The sequence below is a fragment of the Hyperoodon ampullatus genome, assembly GCF_949752795.1.
Source record: "Hyperoodon ampullatus genome assembly, chromosome: 6".
Classification (NCBI taxonomy): domain Eukaryota; kingdom Metazoa; phylum Chordata; class Mammalia; order Artiodactyla; family Ziphiidae; genus Hyperoodon; species Hyperoodon ampullatus.
Window position 1 is genome coordinate 82,191,369 of NC_136919.1, and position 24,282 is coordinate 82,215,650.

Below are 24,282 nucleotides of genomic sequence, written 5' to 3' on the forward strand. Positions count from 1 at the left end.
TGTGAACAAAAGGATGTGTGCCCCTTCTAGGGCTGACCCATAAAACCTCCCATGTGTTCTCTTCCCTTTCATGTCATTCTCCCCTTGGTGCCCGTCTGTTAAAGATGATAGAACCACTTGTCAACCTGGGTCCCAGAAAGATTGTGTGGAACAGAGAACTCAACCACTCGCCACAGTCTGTCCTGGAATGTTAAGTGAGAAATAAATGTCTATTGTGTCAAGTCATCACATTTTTGTGCCTATTTACTGTTGTTGCCCAGTCTCCCCTAATATAGAATCATTTCAATGCTAGCATTCTAGGATCAATGTCATAAACTATTAGCCTTTTGTTTGAAAAGAGAAGCAGATGGGGGAGGTTATGCATGTGTGGGGGCAGATAGTATAAGGGCAATCTCTGTACCTTTTGTTCAGTTTTGCTGTGAACCTAAAATTGGTCATTTAAAAAAGTCTATTTTTTAAAAAGAGAGAAGCATCTCCAGCTCCACCAATCCTGGGTGGGAAACTGTTTTGGTGATAAAATAAGAATATCTTAAATAATAATGATTAACAACTTCCCAGCATGACTATTGTGTGCCAGACACTGTACTAAGTGTTCCATGTACATTATCTCTAATTCTCAGACTACTCCTGCTTGGTAGACAATAGGTTACACAGATGAATTTGCTCTACAACATTTAGGTACAAGAAATGGCACATTACCTTATTTTCCTAAATCTAGAGAGAGGTCCGCTCTCTGCAAAAAGATAAAAGAGTTAGTCTCAGTCATATTTCGGGATTCCAAAACATGTAAGAACAAAAGCAGTTCACTGGGTGCTTGAAAAACAGAGAAGGACTTCTAACCTTGGCCATCAGGCCCACAGGCCCATGGGATCCATTCACAGGCAGGTGGCTCCATTTGATCCATGACTAGCATGGACATGTATTGTTCCCTGTGACTTCTCAGGCCATAGCTCTTAGTCAGTCCTGATATCCATGAACTGGCCCTTCACAAGCCCTACGCTTCTTATGCAAAACACCATCATCTTCCCTGACTCCAGGAGTGAGTCTCTCTTCTCTTCTCAGGGTAGGCTTCCTCTGCCTCACCAGCTCCAAGTTCCAGCCCCCATCAATTTTCCAGATGTCTTGGTGAGAGGCTGTCATATTGGGACCTGCAACTTATGCAGTAAGCCATTACGGTCCTGAGGCAAGGGCATCCACCTACCTTCTTGGGATGGAGAGTAGCAAGAAGAAAGATAAGTCAGTATATTAACAGATCATCGTACCATATTCGTATGATAAGCTGGGTTCAGAGAGGTTAATCAAGTTGCCCAAGGTAACAAATTATTCAGTGGCAGAGCTTCAGTTCAAACCTAAGTCCACCTGGTTTCAGGGTTTAGAGAATTTTCTACTATTCCATGAAGCCCCTTCTGGGACAATTCAAGGCATGCCACAGGCCTAAGTGGCCTTTTATGACAATAGGAAATAATCACAAATCATCCTAAATAAAATGAAATATCTGAAAGACTCATTGAAATCCAAGTCTTACAGAGTCCTTTCACTGAAATCTCAACAGTCGCCCAAGCCTGGTATTCAAATAGCTACTTTCTGCTTATACAAACACACATATTATATACACACATACAAAAAAGCAAAGTGAAATATTAAAATCATTAGTCATTAATTTGCAATATCATTTTGCAACTAGAATTTTAAAATCAGATATCTAATGAATTATCCTCTTTGAAAAGCATAGACAAGTAAATCTTATTTGACCCATCTGATGACAGCCTTATAAAGACTTCCTAGTTAAAAACTTATTCACACACAGAAACATCTGAATATTTTTTAAGAAAACAGAGAAGAAGTTTAATACAACAAGAGAACATTATTTGCCTTAACTCAAATTCAGTCATTATTAAGAAAAATGGTGATGACTTAGAAGGTCTGAGTTCTAGTCCCTCCTCGGACAATATAGTTATATTAACTTTGAGTGAAACACAATCTCTTTAAATCTCATTATTTTCATCTATCCTTTTAGTTCTCTCTCTTTTTTTTTCCTAATTCTACATTTCTGGAAAAATAGGTACCTCACTTAGGTAAAATTAATGATGTTTCTTGGTTCATATTTGCAGCTAGTGTAGTATAAAAAGATGTAACAGAAATAGGAAGTCAGAGAAAGGAAAATGAAGAGAAGAAGCAAGGAAGCATGGAAGGAAGCAAGGAAGAGAGGGAGGGAGGGAGGATGGTGAGAAAAAAAATTCTCATTATCATCCATATTTCCCAAGGCTGGTCACTTTCAGTTCTTTGGAATCAGTCTGGAATATTGCAGACTTTGGGTATTCCACTCCCACTGGAAGGCCCATACCTCTGGAGAAGATGGGATGAAACAGGATGTCTTAGCCTGACACCATTAAATATGTGATTTATCTAACTCTGTTCTGATTCCATGCACTTCATGCAACCCTTTGATTATAATCCAGCTTCCAAGGCCTCCAGGAACACAGTGTGATGGTCAGACTGATAAAGGTTTTGTCGTTTGCACAGATTCTATTTTTCACTATAAATTGATAAACTGGACTGTCACTAGATACTATCAAATAGTTAGCTGTTGTATTGACCAACAAATATCTAATTTTTTTAGGAAGACATAAAAAGAGGACAGAAATGCAAGTGGAAACAGAAAAATTCATTGGCAGACACAGTGCCAGACTCAAAAGAACCCACTCATCATCTTGCACTTACCTTCTGATGACGTCAAGAGGGAGTGGCTCTACCATGGACTCACACTCTATAAATGGCTATTTACTGTGCAGCAAAGATTTCCTTGACAATGACATGTACAGAGAGGATACAAGGTAACATTCCACAAATGCCAGTTTGGATTTTCTCAGCCAGTGGCCTAAGTTAGGTCTGACTTCCAAATCTGTGTTTCAAACCATCATAGGGATTCAGGCTCTAGTAATTCTAAGTGTGCTGGTTAGTATTGCCTAGCCATCTATGTCATTGATTTGATTGAGCTTTAAATCCTGGCTCCTCCTTGGGTAGCTGACTTAATTAAGTTGCCTACCGTATAAGGAGCCTTTTCAAATCTTGGTAATGGGCATTTAGCACAATGCCTAGAACATAATGAGTGCTCAACACACATTGCCTATTGCCTATAATAATAAAAATATTAAAAAGTTATCATTATAATCATTATCATTGCTGGGCAATGACAAATCAGTATACTGTAAACTCCTTATTTGTTTTGGAGAGCCTTGAAGACAGAAATGTATCTTATCTCATAGGTCTAACCTTAGGGTCAGGACATAACACATGGTAAAGCTCAATGAGTACTTCTTAAATAGGATATATACGGAAGTTGTACAAAACTAAGGACTACACTGTACATCATCACCATACCTCTCTTCCAATCCCCAGAAGCCCTTCAGCAGTAGGCAAACATCCCATGTCATGAAGCCCAGACCGTGTTTGTTTTCCTCTGTAACACTCAGGTGATCTCCAGAACACATCACTCTCTACTCTCTCAATAAAATAAATCACCAGTCCTGCCGCCATCCGTGATATCCTCTGTCCTCTCCCACAGCAGATACATGCAACCAACGGTCATTTCTTCTCCTCCTCTCTTTTGTTGTTGCCAGCATCTCTGCTCCCCAAGTCCCTTTCTACAAAATTCCAGGGGCAAGTAGGAAATCCCATGGCAACACACTGTAACAGTTTTCTGGGACTGCCATAACAAAGCAGCACAGACTGGGTGACTTAAACAAGAGAAATTTCTTTCCTCCAGGTCTGGAAGTTGGGAGTCCAAGACGTCAGTGTGTCTGGTTTCTTCCGAGGCCTCTCTCCTTGGCTTGGAGGTGGCTGCGTTCTCTCGGCCTTCACGTGATCATCACTTTCAGTGTGTCTGTGTCCTAATCTCCTCTTCTTATAGGGGCCCACACTAATGACCTGATTTAAACTTAAGTACCTCTGTAAATACCTTATTTCCAAATGCAATCATATTCCGAGGTACTGGGGGTTAGGATTTCAACACGATTCAGCCCATAACACACCAAGGATTTCTTTTGGTTACCAAAGCATCCTGAGGGTCTGTGACTTCTTACTGGTTACCAATATGATATACAGAAAAAGATTCATTAGAAGCCAAAGTGCAATCACATGACCCCACTGATGATTCCCCCAAATCCCTCCAGTGAAAGGCAATTATTATGTCCACATGTGGACAGTCATTAGCCAAAGGGTTTCTACCATAACAATTGTAAGGACTTTCTGACTAATATAGCAGGTGGAATTTCTAAAGGTTCAAAATGAAAATAAAAAACAAACGAACAAAAACCACTAGGGGAAGATGAGAATTCTGAAGGAAGTTAGTTACTAAAAGACACTGGCAAGCCATAGGAAGAATTTTCTTATTATTAAACAGCACTACACTGACAAAATCTAAATCAGCATTAATTAAATTTTTTGTAAAACATCAACCTTTACAAATATCAAGATTCTAAACCTGCTCTTTTTTCATTCCTAAAAATATCACCAATGATGGTGTCAGATTTGGGCTTTACCTATCCTGGAAGGCTTTCTTTGGGCAGAAGGTAGCAAAAGATGTTAGCTGTGTAAACCTAAATCCATCAATAAACAAAATAAGTAGGAGACACTGTAAAATGGTGAACATCCTGATTTTGAACTACTTTAATTAAGTTTCAAAACAAAAAGGGGGCAATGAGCTTTTTCCCCTTGGAAAGAGAGAAACAGCAGAAACCACTTTTGTGGTTATACTGAAACAAGTCCACTGAGCATCCTCTGTAAACATGAAATAATGGTCACATAATATGAAAAATGAAAACCCCTTATTACTTATTGAACTGGATCCCATGCTCACAAGAAGCCTTTTAAATGAGATTCTCAAAGGACCTTATAAATGCTCTCTCATTATTGTTTGCCTTGGTTTGAAAAGGTAAGGCAAGTTACCTCATCTCATTGCAGAGTTAGGGTTTAAGACAAAGGTTAAAAGTATTATATAAAGTTAAACCAAATCGGCCAATGATAGAGACCAAGGGTTGTTATCTCTTGAGGACTGAAAGTTTCTTTTTGAAAAATTAAGCAACTTAACTAATTATTTTTAGGAGAGCATTTCATTATCTGTATATCAAGGTCCAGGAAGAAAAATCACAAAATAATAACTATGCTAAATAAAAAAATCAGTGTGGTTTCCAGAACCCTTTCTATTCTGTGTACCCATCCATGTGGCTGGAGATCTGAAATGCTATTTAAGTCTCATTTTCCTTCAGAAGCTAACCTCTGTGGAATAAAATGCTGCTAAGGGAGAAAAAAATCTTTTCTGTCATTTGACTTTAACTTATGATAAATTAGCTTCAACTAGTTTCTTAGAAAATTGCCCAAGAAATGACTACAGAAAATTAAATACCAAGACTTCAAAGAGGCAAACACACAGCCTTCAAATTCCGACCTCAGAGAATAATCCTCCCTTTCTCATGCTTTGGAGAGATGTGAGTAAAGAAATCGTACTAGGGCATGGTAATGAACCATCTTTCAAATGACTTTTCTATCAATCTTCTTTTCAAACGGTAATAAAGTGATGATTATTTCTAGGCAGTTTCTGGGAAGTTATCATCTCATTTCAATAGTCACCAGTAAGAAGGACGGTACTCTGGTATTATCGCCACAACGATAAGGGCAAGAACTGGTTGAGAATTCAACAGACAAGGTGTAGGTTGTTAAAAGCTATTTCCTGGAAAATTAAAACAGAGAGAGATCAAAAGAATTGTGTTGGGTCTTAAGGAATTGGTAATCATTCCCTTCTAGATTAAAAATGCAAATCTGACTTATTAACTAGTGAATGAAATCCATTATCATGTGAGGGTTTTATTATTTCTTTCAACAAATAATGTTGAAACCTTATTATGTGCCACACTTCGTGCTAGATGCCGGTGACTGATGGAGAAAGGTAACAAGCCATGGCAGGAGCATCTGTGTCATGACTTCTAGAACATGAGTGATCCATCTCAACTCAAACAGTAACAACAAAAATATATTTTTTTCAATTTTTGATTAAATGGTTGGTAGGGAAGTTTTAGTCACCCAGTACTTGTTCTGCAAAGCTACAGAAAATAACGGGGTAAGAAACACCCAAAACTATATCTGATCTCATTCCCCAGAGTTGTTAGAAGCTTTAAGATGTCATGGGGCAGAAGTCACTCCAGGAATGTACAGCCCCATGGAGGGGAATACCCGTGCACAGGATGCCTTCAGGAAGGACTCCCAGGAACCTGGCTGCTTCTCTGGTCCCCAGATTCAGATTTCCATCTGTGAGATTGGCTAAGGGCTCATACAAGGATTATGCAATCCATTTTTCCTCAGTGGTTCCTACAACCAGCCCCATCTATGTCTTTTTATTTGCCCTAATTCTCTTATTCCAGTCTGAACCTATTGCCCACTGGCAGATAGGGTATGGAATACATCTCTGGATTCAACATTTGCCCAGAAGTCAAGTTTTTTAGCACTCACCAGAAATCCAAACTTGTAACAACAACCAAAAAAGAAAGAAACATGAGATATAACACTTTCTGAGGGCAAAGAAATGTTATGCTCATTGCACCCTCATCACTTACACACCACAGGGAAGGCACTTAATAAATATCTGTTGAATAAAATTAACCAAATGGATGAATTCATTCATTTGTGGTCATGAATCAAAGTCATGATTGTCACATTGGTATTTGCATGCAAGCTATCCCACAGTCACCTTTGCCCAGCAGCTGGTTCATCTTTTTAAAATGTTATTCTGGTGATTTTTCTTAAAAAGAGAGTGAGAAAATCATAACACCGAAAATTAAAATCAAAATGTGTTTTTTCAAGTTCCATTCCAGGTAACAAATATTTGACCAATGAAGTAATGCTTTTAGTTTGGCTTGGATAGGCAAATTGCCTCCTTCCATAGTTGAACATGGCTCTGAAGTGGGCACAAAGAGATCCCTTATTGATTTGCAGAACAGGATAAAGCAGTTAAGCTCTGAAAAAAGCATTAACATTTTATCCTCATTGCCAATCAAGAAATCACCCAAATTTCCCACCTCCCACCACCCCAAAGACCAAAGTAAAAAGGCTATAAATCAGCCCTTGCGCATCTCACAAGAGCCAGACACTATCTTTGGCAAATCAAATCCTTGGCTTTCCATCCCCCTATGCCTGGGCAACATTTCCCCGAAGTATAACCTGAGAAGGCAGGAGTGTTGATTTAAAAAGCAAGCCAGCTAATGTAAGGGCTAACGATAAAGGTAAGTTGAAAATTTCAAATCCAGGAGGTCTATTGCTGGTAGATTGGAACACTTTATAATGAGGAAAGGAGATGCAGGAAGAGTGGGGAGAAGATTCCCAGCCTTCCAACTCCTCCTTGTGTGAACAATTGGTGCTTGTTCTGAGGTAGGGTGACCCTGATAAGTGCGAAAGAGGGATGACTGATCCCCCAAACATGCTGTACAGCAGCGGTCCCCGACCCCCGGGGCCACGGACCAGTAACGGTCTGCGGCCTGTCAGGAACCAGGCCGCACGGGAGGAAGTGAGCAGCGAGTGAGCAAAGTTTCATCTTCCGCTCCCCATCACTGGCATTACTGCCTGAACCATCAGCCCCCCACCATCCCCCACCCCCTGCAACCGGGTCCGTAGAAAACCTGTCTTCCACGAAACTGGTCCCTCGTGCCAAAAAGGGTGGGGACCACTGCTGTACAGTGTGGCTTCCAGGGACCCTTTCTTCAGGCCACTGAAACTGATCACATGTGCTCAGGCCATACTTAAAATATACACTCCAGCACTCGTTAAGCCACCAGAAATCTGTATTTCAACCAGGCAATTACCTGCGAAACATGTTTTCATTGAAAAATCCCACCTTTCCTCATAGGACCTGACATAAAGTAATTTAGCTTGTAATATTATATACCCAGGTTTGAAAAAGGGAGTAATACTTTAGAGGTTGGCTTAGTCAACTCTCTAACCAATAGTGTCCCTGAGCATAAGGGAAAGGAAAACATTTCTTAATAATTTCTAGTTTTATATATCCTTGTTCCCTTAAAAAAAAAAAAAAAGGGATGCAAGGGCGTTTGTTTTAGATTTCCCTTTCCTCTCTTCCAGAGAAACCTGAAATGCTCGGTTATCATACGATTCACTGACAATATTGAAACCCATCTAGATTTCACCAGGATGCTAACATTTTACTGGTTAGTTTGTACAGGAGGGTGCTCCAGCCTGTGCAAATACACCCTTACTCCATTGTTTTCCTTTGTGTCGCTATTCAAAGCCCTGTGCTGCTGGAAAGGAGAGGAGGGAGTCAAGTGACTTTTTTATGTACATATATACATAAATACAATAAGTGGGTGAGGTGATGAATAGTAGTGGAGGTTAGAGTCTGCACACATAGTAAGAAAATAAATTAAATTTATCTGCCTGGTTCTTTAGTGCCCAGCATTCTGCACCAAGGAATGAGGTATGAAGGAGCAGCATTCCTGGCTGAGTCATCTGTCTTCTTGTGCAACTTGAGGATGACGAACACACACAAAGCACCCTGCACACAGGTCAATATCTAGGAGAACCCATTCATCATACACCAGTGAGGTCCTTGGGGAGGGGAGACATGAGGCTCAGAAGGCATGTCCCAGGAGGCCCTCAGGGTAAGGCCATCCTGGCAGAGGCTCTGACATAACCAGTGTTACATCAATCAATCTATGTTACCATAGAGTTCATAGAAGGGAGGGCAAGGGCTGTCATCTTCTTACTTCTCCCTTTTTTACAATCGTGTGAGGTCTTCTGGAGGATTATGACCCTCTTCCTCTGCTGGAGTCTCCTCAGCTGGTTCAGTTTTGATTTCAAGTCCAAAGGCGGAATTTATCCTTCCGGGGGAATAGTCATTTCTTTTTAAATCTGCAAGGAAGACAATTAAGACAGTTATAGAGAATCCTTAAGAACATAATATTCACACAGATAGATTGGACTTCAGGACTTTAGGCCAAGTGCTCAGAGAGGACTCTGCTCCCTTGGGCCACTGATATGTGAAACTCAAACCCTCAACCATGTCCAAACTACACCCCACCATGCCCATGTGTGACTCTAACTCCCCAGGGCTGTGTTCACTGGGGCAGGGGAGGCAAGCTTTGGTTGCTTGACTCAATACACGGTGCCCTATAAGTCATGACCTGCCCAGAGTTAAGTGAGGCCAAACTGGAAACAGGGCATTTTCACTTGTTGAATGATGGCAGAGCCAGAGAGTGCAGCCAAAATGGTGGACTCGGGATGTCAGTGGTCAGTTTTCTGCAACAAAGCTGTACCTCAGGTTTGGCTGCACCTATAAAGACTTCACCCAATTATCAGACCTTATGCTTCCTGAAGCCTCCTTCTTTAATTTCACAGGGAAATTATCAAAAGAAATCATTAATAAAGGTAACCCTTGGGGAGAAACTTATGGAGGAGAGTGACCTTTAAATGTTTGTAAACTATTGTATGCTGTGTTGATTAAATTTGTTAATCTTAAACATGCATTCCTTGTATTATTTTTTAATGTTGAATGGGGATTATCTGGACATAAAACTAATACACATTATAGTTTAATAATAACCAACAGTTATTACATTACTTCAACCCTCACGCCAACTTTATGAGATAGGTGCTATTATCCCCAGCTTACAGATAAGAATGAGGGCCAAGGTCACAAAACTAGCAAAAAGCATTTCTGGGATGTGAGCTCAACCTATGAATCCCATGCTCTTATACTACCCTAAACTGCCTCTCTTTAAAAGAAAAAAAGAAAATTAAAAAAAAGTAAAACATAAACAAAAAGAAAAATCACCCCAATCCTGTTTTCCGAGCTAAACTTTTTAAAATTCAAATTACCAAATGTTCAAGTAAATGAGGATATTTTTTATCTCCATTTAAATGTGTTAACTAAGGTTTTGAAAGGAAGCAAGGATTAGGTCCAGAAATGGAGGAATTATTGAATTACTCAAAAGCCACCACAGTAGGGAAAGAAAGAAAGGAAGAAAGGAAGGGAGGGAGGGAGGAAATCGTAATCATACAGAAGAGCTAACTGGATGGAAGCAGTGAGTTATGCCTCAAGGCCCCCTTTCTCCTGGCTGATGAGATACAGTCCTTGATCAGGAATGAGAAGCTGCCCTGCCCAGGAAACAATGAATCAGTCCTGGGAAGAGGTCAGCGCCTGAGGATGCTGAGTTAATGGGCTGGACTCCAGCCCGCAATCACGGGATGGAGATATGTGTCAGCTCCTGCCTCCCACAGGGCCCTTACCTGGGGATCTGGATGCCACTCAGCCCAGCCCCCTCTCCTTCCTGGGCTCCTTCTGACCAGAGGAGGCCAGTGGGCAGCTTGGCCAATATGCTATGGACTGATCTCTTTGCCCAGTTTTTCTGGGTGGTTTGTGAGAAGGAGTCCTGGGCAGCTCCAAGAAGACATCGAGACCCCTCCTGTCTGTACTGCTCCAGTCTGATGTCCCCACCGCCACCACCCCTGGCTAATAAGCTATTTCCCACAGGAACTGGAATCTGCTCCACATCCCAGTCTTCTGCTACCTCGTGCCCACAAGGGCAACTCCTACCTCTAACTCCAACAAGATTAGAAAGTGCCTTTCTTTGTTGTAAATTTACACCTACTCCATCCCAGGTTACAATGGATGTTGATCTTTTACTGATTTCCAATTCAGGGTTTGATCATTTATGATAAGGCTGGAAGGGCTACTCAGCTTAAAAGACGTGAAATTCCATTCTAAGGGCAAGTGTGGCGCAACCTTAGAAAAATAGTGAGCAAGCTGAGACAGACATAAAGCATCCCTTCTGAGATAAAAGGAAAAAATGCAGCAGAGCTGGGGCTGCCAATCTGGGGGACACAGACCTCCAGCCACTTACTTTTATGTTAGAAATATTTTTCTGTGCTAACTCTATTAGTTTCAGAGAAAGTGTGCCATATTATCTCATCAGATTTTTAAAATATACCTTGTGATGTATGTTGAAAGTGGCAGGTTTTCATAGTGAAAAGCACTACTTTAATTGATAGCTGTTGTTTCCCTCCATGCCACACCCTCCCAAGTGTCCAATGAGTAAATAAGAATAGAATAGAAACTCTGTGGGCACCACTCAAGACCCAAAGGGGAGGGGGCGGGGCAGGGAACAGAGACCTGCCTCTGTCCAATTTTGCCCCAATTAAGTAGGAGGAACTTTTCCCTTGGAGAGACTGTGACAAGTATTGGGCCCAATGTTGTTTTATCACATTTTGGCAGAACCTGAAGTAAATCCCTGTCCTTTTAATCCCTTTAGAGACTTGAAAAATTTGCAGTCAGAAAGTCAGGCCTCAACTGCGAATGAGATAAAAATGTGATTAAGATTTTCTACTCTATCCCAGGTTACAATGGATGTTGTTCAATGAGAGATTTACTTAGAGAAAAATAGAATTGTTTGGGGGCATACCCGGGAGTTTGAGCTTCCGGCAGCAGGAGTTGCAACGATGTTTTGCAATGAAGTTTCTAATTGCATCTTCCCCTAAATTGGCTGGGCCAAACACCATTCCTCTTGATCTAGAGGAAATATCAGAATATCAATTAGATCACAGCTCAGAAAAAGGAGCTCAACTAGGATTCTCTGAGATACCGAACAGTATCCCATAGTAACCCAGTAAACTTGAAGGAGCCAACAAAGAACAGAGCACTTTGGGGAAGCAACACTGTTAGGTTTGCAAATTTAAAATTCAAATGCACTTCAATCTTTGGACCCAACTCCAAGACCTACTGTGAAACTCATTTCCACGCTAATCTGATAGAAGAGTGAATTTTCTATGTACCACATTAAAACAGAATACAGTGAGACCCTTTTTAATGCATATGAGGTGAGAGAATGACATTCATTACCAACTGTTCTACTAGAATACCCGAAAGGTAAGTATAAAGTAAAATAAACTTGGTATTGGAACACCCCTTCTGAAAAAATTGATATGCATTGTTTCAAACCCAAATACTTTTCTGAAAATAACCAATGTCCTCAAACACAAAAGCCCGACAAAACCCGACGCCCAGTATTCATGGCTCTTTTGATAGCTACTTCTACCCTGCAAACTGCTATAGCTGGGCTCTTTGTGAAAAGACAAGACAACCAGGAGATGATGATTTTGTGGAAGTAAGTCAGTATATCTTAGGCACATTTTTAACACTCTATAATTATAATAGATTCTTAGCAGATTTTAGGATCAACGTTCATCCATTATTTGATCATTCACAACCATTATTCTTCGGCTGACACTCTACACACCAAGGAATAGAGCACACCAGAAACACTTCCAAAGAAACTTTATGAAAGCTAATATTTTATTTTAATGACATGCAGAGTGGGAAACAGCACATTTTAAAATCTGAACTCAATTACCGCTCTTAAATACCACGTCTTAAGAAAAAAGAAAAGCAAACTATCACAAAAGGAAACAATAAATTTCGCTTCTAAGGAATGCGGTTTTTCAAAAGGGATGTGGTGTAAAAATGGACTTTTCCATCTGAGTATTGAAACATTTATCTCAATTTCCACTTCCTTTTGGCAGAATAACAGTAGCTGCTCTGAAGATGTGCCAAGCTCAGAATGAGGGTTGATGTCAGTTTGATCTCAGATTGCCTCTTTGCTCTGAGGAGAGTAGGTGGAGGAAATCTCTTGGGAAGACAATGTGAACAGACACCCAGGATTAACTTTCCTGGTCACTCAATCGCCCTTACAAAATACGGCTCTGGTGGTATTTACCAGGCTGCATAAGCTGCCTCTGTTAACTATTCCTCTTTCAATCCAGCTGGTAAGGAACCACTTCTATAAGGTGAAACCAAATATGGCAAAGAGATAGAATCACTCAATATTTAGTACTGGAACTCTATGATGCTGATAAAGTGAAAAATGAAGGCGTTACTTTAGTAATTAAAACTGAAGCATTCCTTTTATAGTCTCTCTGGCATGACCCTGTTGGAATATTTCACTCGTTTGCATTCCACACTGCCATTTCCTTCCCAATAAAGCATGAAAGTTCCCAACTTAAAAGTGTAACATTGATTCTCAGATAAAAGCTACAAGCAAAATTGTTTCCCTCTATGAGCTTCGTTAAAGTTAAGACAAAAGAATCAAAATTACTATAATATGTATGTATCGGGCGTTCGACCACTCCCTGTGCAGGGGAGAGTGAAGGAGGGCTGTAGGGACATTCATACGCCATGCCTACAGCCTTGCAGTCTCAGATAACAACGTTTGAAAAAATATACAACTGTTTTCCAGATTTTTCACAGCACAGGAAAGCAGGAGGTAGCTTGGTTCCACCTTCAAGGAAATGCTAATTAGTGTCATGTACACAGAGATTTACTAAAGAACATCTCATCATCATCATCATCATTATCATTTCATACTTGTCAAATGCCCAAAACCATCAAGGCAGTAAGTGAAAAAAAAGGTGCAATCCCAAACTACCAATAACACTGAGGCAGCCTCCACTGAAGGTCAATGACCTGAGGAACCAAGTTAAGTGGCCAGAAGGGATTTGGGGGAGCAGGTCTGATGACTTTGTCTTCATGTGCAAAAGGTTGGGGAAAGTTAAGAGACAAGAGGCATTAGAGACAGTATCAGAATTTGCCCCACAAAACATCTTTCCTTTTGGTAGAGGATCATTCCCTTTCATTGACCCCCTTCTCCTCATTGCCATCTCCACTGAGCTTCAGTTTTCTCATTTGTGAAGTGGGATTGAAGACACTTCCTTCCAAGGTTGTTGTTAAGAATAAAACATGTGAAAGCACTTGCTTCTCAACCTTTAATTTATACCAAAACACCTGAAGATCTTATGAAAATTGAGATTCTATTCAGGAAGTCTAGGGAGGGTCTTGAGAGTCTGTGTTTCTAACAATCTCCCGGGTGATGCTGATGCTATTGGTTCATGGCCGGTGCTTTGTGTAGCAAAAGTTTAACAAATAGACGGCATCCCAAAATGCCGACTCATTGAACTGATTAGATGTACTTCACCACATTGTGAGAAAATAATACTTATTATCTTCACCATGAAGACCAACTGCACCCAAAATTAGGTGACCCCACAAAACCAGGCAGGCTACAGTGATACCAATCTATCAGCTTCCAAAGTTTATGACATCCTCAAGTCATAAAAAATAAAGTTTGACATAAGACAGAGGCTCCCAACCCTGACTGCCCATTAGAATCACATGGGGAACTTCTGAAAAATACAGACATCAGGGTCCTATACTCTGAGATTCTAACTTGATGCTAATTCTGAGCAGCATTTTTTTTTAAGTTCCCTAGGTGACCCTAATAGAAATTGAGACCCACTGGCCTATAGAATGCAGTTAAATACTCAACTGTCAAGAGGAATAATATAATCTTCTTAGAATTCTAAAAGTTGGAAATATTCAGGTCATATTACATATATATACCAAGGTCAAAATTTAATAAATGATAGAGTATACATCAACTTGATCCATTTTATATGCAAAAAAAATTTCACTGCAAAATTATAAAGGAAGTACTTGTAATACAGGTTCCTACTAAAAACCCTTGGGCACACTGGGCTGCTGAAGAAATAATATGTATTTTTAGCCAAAAACACTTCAACTCTGCTAAAGTGAAAAATAACAAAGGCTTTATCTGTACCCTAAGGATTACAACATGAACTCCATGGTCAAATATCATGGGATTTGGATTCACAGGAGCAACATGGCTCACCTTTATCTTCTCTAGCTCTCTTAGTTCACAGGAGTAGCTAATACACTTTTAGATGTACCTCTTTGCATAGACGCCTACAAATGGTACCATATTTAGATTAAATTGTTCAGTAAAAGAACAGAGCATTAAAGCAGTGAATATTTACAATATGAGTCCAACAGGAGGGAAGTGAAAGTTTCAGATTTCATCATATATGAATTGCCCACTTATATAATTATATATGTGTGTGTGTGTGATTTACAACTCAGGGGCCAAGTATAGACACTTAGGACAACTAAGAAATTAGAATTTTGTATGCTAGCAGTTCTCAAAGTGTGGGCACTAGGCCAGCAGAATTAGAATCATCTGGGAACTTGTTACATTGTTTGGACCCATCCCAAACCCACTGAATCAGAAACCGGGGTAATCAAAGGCTGGGGGTAGGGGGCAGCAATCTGTGTTTTAACAAGCTCTCCTGGTGATTATGATGAAAGCTCATGTTTGAAAACCACTGTCATCTGCCATGTTGATCCTCCCTTAATCATCACCATCTCTTCTTTTTACTCCACCTTTAACAGAAGAATACCACCTCCTCTACTACCAAGTCTTCCCAAAAGCCTGCTTATGGGATAAAATGCCCATGGGAATTCAAAGGCTAGGCAGATGGCTCATCCTTCTATATAATTTACACTTCAGTCCTGAATTAACAATCTGATGGCTCCATATTTAAGCCCCACTGTTTTGTCCTCTCATAGATTTGCTGTTACTGAATACCACACTTCATGCCCTCAGCTTTCATTTTATAGGCATGTAATGGAAGACAGTGCCCATGATAAGATGCAATGACTCCACTGTGATGACAACAAAGGAAACTGTGCTACTCCTATGACATTAATTGTTTTCATGTCAAAGCTAGGGAGGCTGAATTTACCCATATTTCTCTTTTGTCTGGGCCACTAGAAAACTCAGAGTCAAATTTGCAACAAAGTTCTGACCACTGCATTGGTCTTTATACATAGTTTCCATTTTTGTGTACTAACAACTCCAGATTTAATCTTATTTTACTTCCTTATTTTCTTTTTGCCCCTATTTCCTAATCTATGCATTCTTTAAAATCTTATTGTATTTTAAATCTTATTGTATTTTATTGTATTGTATTTGGATGTAGATATTTTTGGATATAGATATAGATACAGATATAGATAAAAGGGACATCAAAACCTTTCTAGGATCTAGGCAAGATATAGAAATGTTTAAAAATTATTTTTAAGAAACCATGTACAATGTGTTAAATGCAATTTTCTAAATGATAAATTAACTTACTGTTTTTCTTCAGGTTTTATAACAGATGGATCTGTCAAATTTTCTCCAACACCTCCAAAGAAAAAGAAAATTCATTTACCAAATGGGGAATTTCATTTTCTCAGAAATTCAAGAAAATAATAACCAAATTTAAAATTCTTTCTTATACCTACCTTCTTTCCACCCTGTAGTAAACTCAACATCATGTGAATTAACTCTACTATTAACTAGACACCCACCCTGTAGTAAACTCAACATCATGTGAATTAACTCTACTAAACTGTCCAGGCAAGTCTGAAAACTTTAGTTGATGCCCTGTCTCCCGCAACCCCCTCTATTATGCTGCAATAAACCTCTAGGCTACAAAAAGTGTTTTTGTGATGTGTTCACAGTTCCTGATAATAGCATCCATCATTCATTTACCACTTGTACATACTAGACATTCTAATTTTATTTTTTCTAATTTTATTTTTTCTAATTCTTGGCAATCGTGAAAGAAAAGTATTGGCATCCTCACAGCCTCATTTTACCAATGAGTACATTGATGTTCAAAGAGATTTAGCAACTTGTCAGAGGTTGCACAGACCACAAGAGGTCGTAACAGGATTGAAGCTAAGCCAAAGCTTGTGTCCTTCCCCCTAGTCCGTGGTCTCCTTAGATGGAGTCCATCAGTGCTCAGAAAGGTGCAAGGTGCTGTGTGGTTCTGCAGGTATCACCTCCACTCCATCAAAGACACATATCAAATGCCATATATATATATATATATATATATATATATAGCATTTATAAACAGAAGAATACAAACACCGCACATGCTTGATCTGGGTGCTGGTTACACACACGTGTTCAGTTGTGGAAATTCTTTGAGATGTACACTCATGCTGTGTGTAATTTCCTGAATGTATGTGATTCTTCAATAAATTTTACTTCTTAAAAAACGGCACCAATGCATAAAAGGATAACGTGTCATATAAAACTAACATTTATCAAAACAGGGATCAACACCAAAGTGAATCTGTTATAAAATGCGAATGGTGGTGAGACTGACTTCCAAAGGCAGCATTTCACAGGTGAGCCAGTCAGACAGGTGAATGCACCATGTGGGATTGTCCTCTAATCAGCACTGGTCCTCTTGCCTTGGAAGAGACCAACCTTGGGGGAAATTTATTTAAAAATCAAATAAAATGTATAACATTATTGTATATTTCTATTTGTTAAAAAAAACACATTTTCTAACCACTACTTTAAAAGAGAAAGATTTTTACTATGTTCTGTATGTTTTACCATATGTTAAACCTTTCACAAGAAAATGTAATCCTTATAGTTTATAGACCATTCCCCTGAGAAACTGACTTCCTTAGGAAAATAACCTAAGTAGGGAGTTTTCAACCTTTTTTGGGTCATGACCCTTTTGGCAGTCTGATGAAGCTAAGGGATGCCCTTCTCAGAATAATGTTTTTAAATGCATAGTTTGAATACATAAGATTACAAAGGAAACCAAATGATACTGAAATACAGTGATCAAAATATTTTTTAAATTGTATTGCAATACACGTGCTTCTTTATTAGTATGTTAAATAACAGGATCAAGCACAAGTCTAATAACACTATAACATCCAACAAGTAATAAATACAACCAGTATTTTGAGATATCTGCCAACACTGCAATGTGCTATGTTAATACCTGTAATTGCTATTGCAAACAGTCACGGGTACTGCTAATGCCACTGTGATCTGTCGTCTCCGTTATAACTCAAGGAAATGATGAATTTCAGCTATAGGTTAATGAAATAAAGGTGTAATTTTATTTTTTAAATAAATGTATTTATTTATTGGCTGCATTGGGTCTTCGTTGCTGTGCACAGGCTTTCTCTAGTTGCAGCGAGCAGGGGCTGCCCTTTGTTGCGGTGTGCGGGCTTCTCACTGCGGTGGCTTCTCTTTGTTGCAGAGCACAGGCTCTAGGCACACGGGCTGCAGTAGTTGTGGCACATGGGCTCAGTAGCTGTGGCTCACGGGCTTAGTTGCTCCACGGCATGAGGGATCTTCCCGGACCTGGGCTCGAACCCGTGTCCCCTGCATTGGCAGGCGGATTGCTAACCACTGCGCCACCAGGGAAGTCCCAAGGTATAATTTTAATTTGTTTTTTCATCAAAGTACACAGATCCTCTGAATTCTACCCAGAGCCCATTTCAGAACCCTTGGCTTAGAATCTCTTTGTACACTGATTTTGAATAGGGAAAGGGAAAATAAGTCTGAAACACAGGCTCAAGGGGCAGTATGCAAAATGTGCTTTGTTTTTTAAAGAAAAAGTCATATGAATAGGCTGGGTTCTTTATGCTTTTCTCATTACAGATATAAAAAGGAACAGCCTGGGCTTCCCTGGTGGCGCAGTGGTTGAGAGTCCGCCTGCCGATGCAGGGGACACAGGTTCGTGCCCCGGTCCGGGAAGATCCCACATGCTGCGGAGCGGCTGGGCCCGTGAGCCATGGCCGCTGAGCCTGTGCGTCTGGAGCCTGTGCTCCGCAACGGGAGAGGCCACAGCGGTGAGAGGCCCGCGTACCGCAAAAAAAAAAAAAAAAAAAAAGGAACAGCCTAACAAGACCCTAACTATACAGCAAGCATGTAGCAAATAAACAGAACAACTATGTTTAACTATGTAGTAAATAAACAACAAACAGACAGCCCATGTACCACCAATAGAGAGACTAAAGGCTACAAATCCTTCACACATTTAAGCTCAGACCTGACTTTATGCCTACAATTCCCAGCAGTGATGAAAGCTTTAGGCTGACGTCTGAGTAAACTGTAAATTTAAGCTGAAATACGCACAATACCTAAAGAATTGTGGAAAAGGAGGTTTTATAGGGGAAAAAAAGTCTATCAAAATCACATCAGCTCCCATTTACTTTCAATCTTGTAGCCTGTTAAATAGGCAGAAGTCAAAGGATCTGGGTCCCACTCACAGCCCCATCACTCCCTAGTTGTGTGATCTGGACACCTTCTTTAATCTCTCTGAGTCTCAACTGTATCACCTGAAAGTGTGGATAATCATGGGCCTTATCCTATAGGGTTACTGAGAGGATTACATGAACTAGCATATACAAACTGCTTAGTGAAATGTCTGATCCAGAAGAAGCTGAAACATGTCAACTGCTATTTTTGTCTTTATTCTATCAAGAGCTCTTGTGAAGTAAAACTCTATTTTCTTACCACTGGTAAAATCATGTTCTGATTATCTCACTTTCCTAAAGTACTATTTCCTAATGAATAGAACCTCCTATAAGACTGAGAGTAAAGGGTTTCTACAAACCTTTATATCCCTAAAACCAATCTGACAGCTCAAAGCTTAACTACTAAAAACATCTTTTGGGACCCTTGAATGGCAGAAGGGGCATTCCAAAGAGTTAAAAAAAGAAAGCAATTCAGAGAACCAATCATGCTGCACCACCACACCCACTACTACCACCCCAGCCTCTCCCGGCTACACAGGAGACACCCAATTGGCAAACTTTAACATAGGTGCCCATCCTACCCACATACGTAGATATTTGGAAGACATGAAAGACAATAAGACATTTTAAGATCTAAAAATTCCAGTGCTATCTCTTTACTGGCATTAACAGAGTAAATGCCCATGAACAGGCAATACATAGCACATCCTTATGAGAAACTCAGAGACCTACATTCTGATTCCAATCACCTTGGGATGCATCAATGAACTTCTACATCAATGGAAAGAAGTCACCTTCCTTGTAGCAGCAGAATGCACCATGCTGATGCTGATGCTAATGCTGACTTATACTGGAAACTGTTTTGTTGAATAAAAAATTAATATCTCCAAAAGTTATTTGAAAAAAAATAGTGAGCTTAAAAAAAAAACATGCCACAGACCACTGTAATTTGAAATACAATTGTTTTTCATTCCTATTGCTGGAAACTAAATACTGGATTTCATGTATAAGGATGACGATTCAGGCTCTCACGTGTAAGATTTTTAAATGGAAGGAGACTGGAAGACTATAGTATAATTACAAGTGATCAGAAATTAGTCAAGCCTCTCCCTAGAGTTCAGCTTCCTGGCCTGATGTGGTAGCTCCTGGGTTAATGACTGGCACTCCCTTGGAAGAAAGTAAAGAGAAGAAAAGAAGAAACTGAAAGAATAAACTGCCGGAGTGTTTCTCATTCCTTCTTTCCCTCAAAGCAATAGGGAGCCACAGCAAGCTGATCAGGGCTTCACTCTCCAGAGGCCAAAGCTGGGATCTCCCTCAAGTATCACCAGGACCACACAGCTAAGAGTAGACTACCCACAACTGAAGATTAACTTCCATTTTAACAAGCCACACAGAGACTAATACTAACAACAATAACATTCACTGTGTCGGGAACTTGCTTAGTTTCAGCCCCTTAACAACACTCTGAGTTAAGCGCATAACGTTATTGACATTATTACAAATGAGGGAAGTGGGACTCAAGGTGGTTGCCCCCTGGTCATGCAGCTAATTCAGGTGGAGTCAGGAGTCAGCCCCCAGGACCGTGATGACAGGGCCTCTCCTAACTGCAGCTAACTCATCTTTCAGTCTCCACTCCCTGCCACCCAGACAAAGCACATCATCTCTCCAAAGACTAAAAATACTAATCAATTAAACGTAAAACATAACTGAACTGAAAACTATTACGATATTTTAAGAATACATTATATTCTCCCATTTTTCCTTTCCAACCTGGTTTGGATTAAACATATTAATGCACATAAGCCTTTAACGGAGTGACTGACACAAAGTAACTATTTAGTAAATGTTAGCTAGTAGCAGTAGTAATATAACTGCTTGTAATTACTATTATAGGATTCACATTCTTCCATAAATTCAGGGCTAACCAATCAGCAAAACTCTCCGATAAGTATCTCAATTTCTTCATGTTCATTCTATGATGTCCACTCTTCCCTCCTTTGAAGGTCAATGTTTTGACATAGTTTATTTGGAGTGGTCTATTTCTGCAATTCACATAATTGCCCAGTAAAAAAATAATGTTAATTCCTTTTTCCCCCAAGACTATCAATGCAGTGTTTGTTCTGTTTAATGTCACTTTGGATTACTAAGAGACATAAAAATCCCCAAATATAAACATCATTAAACAAAAACACACTGAAGAGTCATCATTAATTCCTTAAAGTTTTTCTTTGTTTTTTTGTTTGTTTTTTACTTTTTAAACATCTCCACCCAAAACTCAAAGCACAGACACTCAAGTATAGATGAAAACAATCAACCTTTCCCCAACATGAGCTACAAAAGCAGCCTTGGGCATCAGTGTGCTGGGTTTACATGGATCATACTGTACTTGCTGGTTTAAAAGCTGAATCACCTTGACTGTTTTAACTTTGTTTATATTGCTTCCTAAAATATTGTGTTTGAGGGTTAGAAATATAATTCACACCTGTGAACAGCATAGATCTGAAAGGACAGAGGGACTTATGTATAGTTTGAAAAGTATATATGTATACATCCTTAAGCGTGTGACAGAAATTTCAATCAAAATGGGTTTGCAGTCTTAGTGTACATTGCTCACGATGTCCCAGGATTGCCTGTTCATCTCGACTGTCTCCATCCTCCAAGCCTGGCTTTCAGCACAGAACACCGGGTGTGGAGAGATGGGAAAGTCAGAGAGGACAAGGAAAAGGCCCTATCATTTTAAATGAACCAGAACATGGTAATGCCCTATGGCTATGAAACTTATAGAGAAATAAAAGACAGAACGGTGAAAAGGAGAGAACATGGAGGGTCAAACCAGCTTAAGTCTGCACCTTGGCTTCCGCTGAAGCCACTGTGCAACCTTGGGCAAGTTATTTAAACTTTCTGGGCCTAAAGTCCCCATAATATCTACCTCAAGGTGCTGCTTCTGGGATTAAATGAGATAACTTCTATGAAAGTGCCTGGGCTAAATCCCTTATTTAAAACCAAAGCCCCAGTCAGTGAGCCCAGGGACTAAACTTTGACCTTAATACATATTTCGTTCTGTCCCTGCAAGGAAAGCCTGCTAGAGATACTCTGTTTTGTGCTGCAGGATTATAAGTCACATGTGAGGTGTTGATAGTAGAAAGATGCATTGATCAAAGGCTTCCATTAAATAAAAGTGCACTGAGTTGCCTTTCACAGACTGAGTTTATACTTTTGTGAACTCTTATATCAAGGTACACAGCAAAGAGAACAAGCTAAACTATAAACTGCTAAAATACTGAGCTCAAAATCATGAAAAATGAGCAGAATTTAAACTTACCTGTGTGTATAAATGCATGCCTAAGTGTTACTGTGAACGTAAGTTCAAAGAAAAGCCATAAAACTGGAAAATTGGGTATAAAACTCATTCCCCATTTAGATTAACATTTTAGATAACTTTAAATTCTGGGCAGCTAATCATCTGCTTATATTTTTTCTCTTGATCTAGGTGAGAAACAGCACAGTAGGTGCTCATGATCATCATTGTACAATGTCTCTGAAATAAATGGTGCCACCTCCCTTCAGAGCTAGATGGGGCAACTCCATACATTACCCATCCTGGTTCTTGCATGATCTCTCGGGACACCTGTCTGGTTCCTCCCACTTAGAACAGTTCCACAAACAACAAATAAATTCAGAAAACAGATACCATCTCCTGTTTAAAAAAAAAAAAAAGTACACACTGCCAAGGAATGTCTCCACTGAAAAGACCTTAACTATGGCTTTGAGTAAAGAAAGAGCTGGGGTCAAATGTAGGTGACAATGACATTGAGAAAGCAATCCCTGGTCACTGTTTCCTGAACTTTGCCTCATGCCTGTTGTATCAAATCCTCAGCTATCAATCACCTTGCAGATCTAAAACCAGCAGCTCTCCCCGAGTATACTCATAGGTCCAGTGAGAGAAAGCCAACATCAGCTCCTCCAAGGTGTTGCTGGGGGCAATTTCATCACCGTTGTTGTTGTTGTACTTCCGGAACTCCCCAGTCATATACTTCTCAATGGTCAACCACTGCTTGGCTGAATGGCAGTAGATTAAGAAAACTTCCAGGAACCTATGTCAAGGGAAGGTGGGAAGAGGCCATTGATTCCCCGAAAGGCAGCAAAGGTGGGACTTATATTACTAAACAGAGAGCACCAGGGGAGATGACCTAACTCTAGTCCCAGCAGCCTCAATGCACATGCCTTTGCCTTTCTACTGAAAGAATGGAATGCAAAGACTGGGAGTTTTCCCCACGTTTACCCACCTCCCTTCTTTCTGAGGAACTCTCTTATAAAGAGTACTGGATTCAACTTTTCTTGTCTTGCTCTATGAAGTTCCTTGTAAATGAGACAGTAAAAGTTTACTGTAAGTCCTCAGCACCAAACTATGATCTGTCTTGCTAAATGAATACAAGAGCATGGAAACACTCAAGTGAAAGTAACAAGAGTTCACTCCTTTAAAGTTCCTAATTTCTGTAAGATAACAGAAGAAACTATGCTTAAAATAGAAGTGTTTTTCTACCATAATGTTTCTGGACATTAGTAACTACACCGGGATCTGCCTGCTTTCGTAATTGAGAGGTTAGTCATGGCCTCTGCTTGATCTTCTCTTTTCCACTCACATAAATTCAGCAATTTCAGCCAAAACATACCTAGGATGTCTAATTCTCTTTTTACTGTCTCCGAGAACTATGTAAGGAGGAAACCAAAGTTAAGGTCATGGGGAACTTCCCCGTGGGTCTGGTATTTCTCGTGACTAACAGGGGTGAGAAGAAATTGACAGAAATTCCTACATAAGATGAAGGGCCAGGGTGCCAATATTTCCTCACCTTGGAGTGTAGGGAATGGTTTGTGGTTTCACTTGGTTGAAGGTATAGATCAGTTTTTGAGCAGCTCTTTGTTGTTGAATTTCCTGCAAAATAGGGAAAATTGATAAAAATATTGGTTTACTATCAGATGCCTACTGATTAATGATCACAGAATTACTAGAGGCCTCCCAAGTGTGATTTTCAGCCTTATTCAGCTTCCACCACTACCCACTCCGAAAGCTAAAGCCAAAAATAACAATATACCACCACCTCCAAAAAAGAATAGGCTATCCTTTGGGTTGAAGCTAATGGCCTCCATCTAAAAAAAAACAGTACTGATGAATCTAGTGGCAGGGCAGGAATAAAGAGGCAGATGTAGAGAACGGACCTACGGACAAAGTGGGGGAAGGGTAGGTAAGCTGGGACAAAGTGAGAGAGTAGCATTGACATATATACACTACCAAACGTAAAATAGATAGCTAG

The 24,282-nt window shown here is 39.9% G+C and overlaps 1 protein-coding gene across 2 annotated transcripts in view; it reads right to left on the reverse strand.

Moving 5' to 3' along the window:
• Positions 1 to 8,438: 8,438 nt before the first annotated feature.
• TRPM6 (transient receptor potential cation channel subfamily M member 6) overlaps positions 8,439 to 24,282 on the reverse strand; it is a gene marked incomplete at its 5' end in the record, with an annotated part of 139,279 nt that continues 123,435 nt past the window's right edge. For both annotated transcript variants that reach the window (XM_079706381.1, XM_079706380.1), the window contains 5 exons: positions 8,439 to 8,910; positions 11,460 to 11,566; positions 16,041 to 16,092; positions 22,859 to 23,064; positions 23,821 to 23,903. In XM_079706381.1, coding sequence (XP_079562507.1) covers positions 8,777 to 8,910; positions 11,460 to 11,566; positions 16,041 to 16,092; positions 22,859 to 23,064; positions 23,821 to 23,903 — 582 coding nt within the window. In that variant the 3' untranslated portion in view covers positions 8,439 to 8,776. The remainder of the gene's footprint in view (positions 8,911 to 11,459; positions 11,567 to 16,040; positions 16,093 to 22,858; positions 23,065 to 23,820; positions 23,904 to 24,282) is intronic.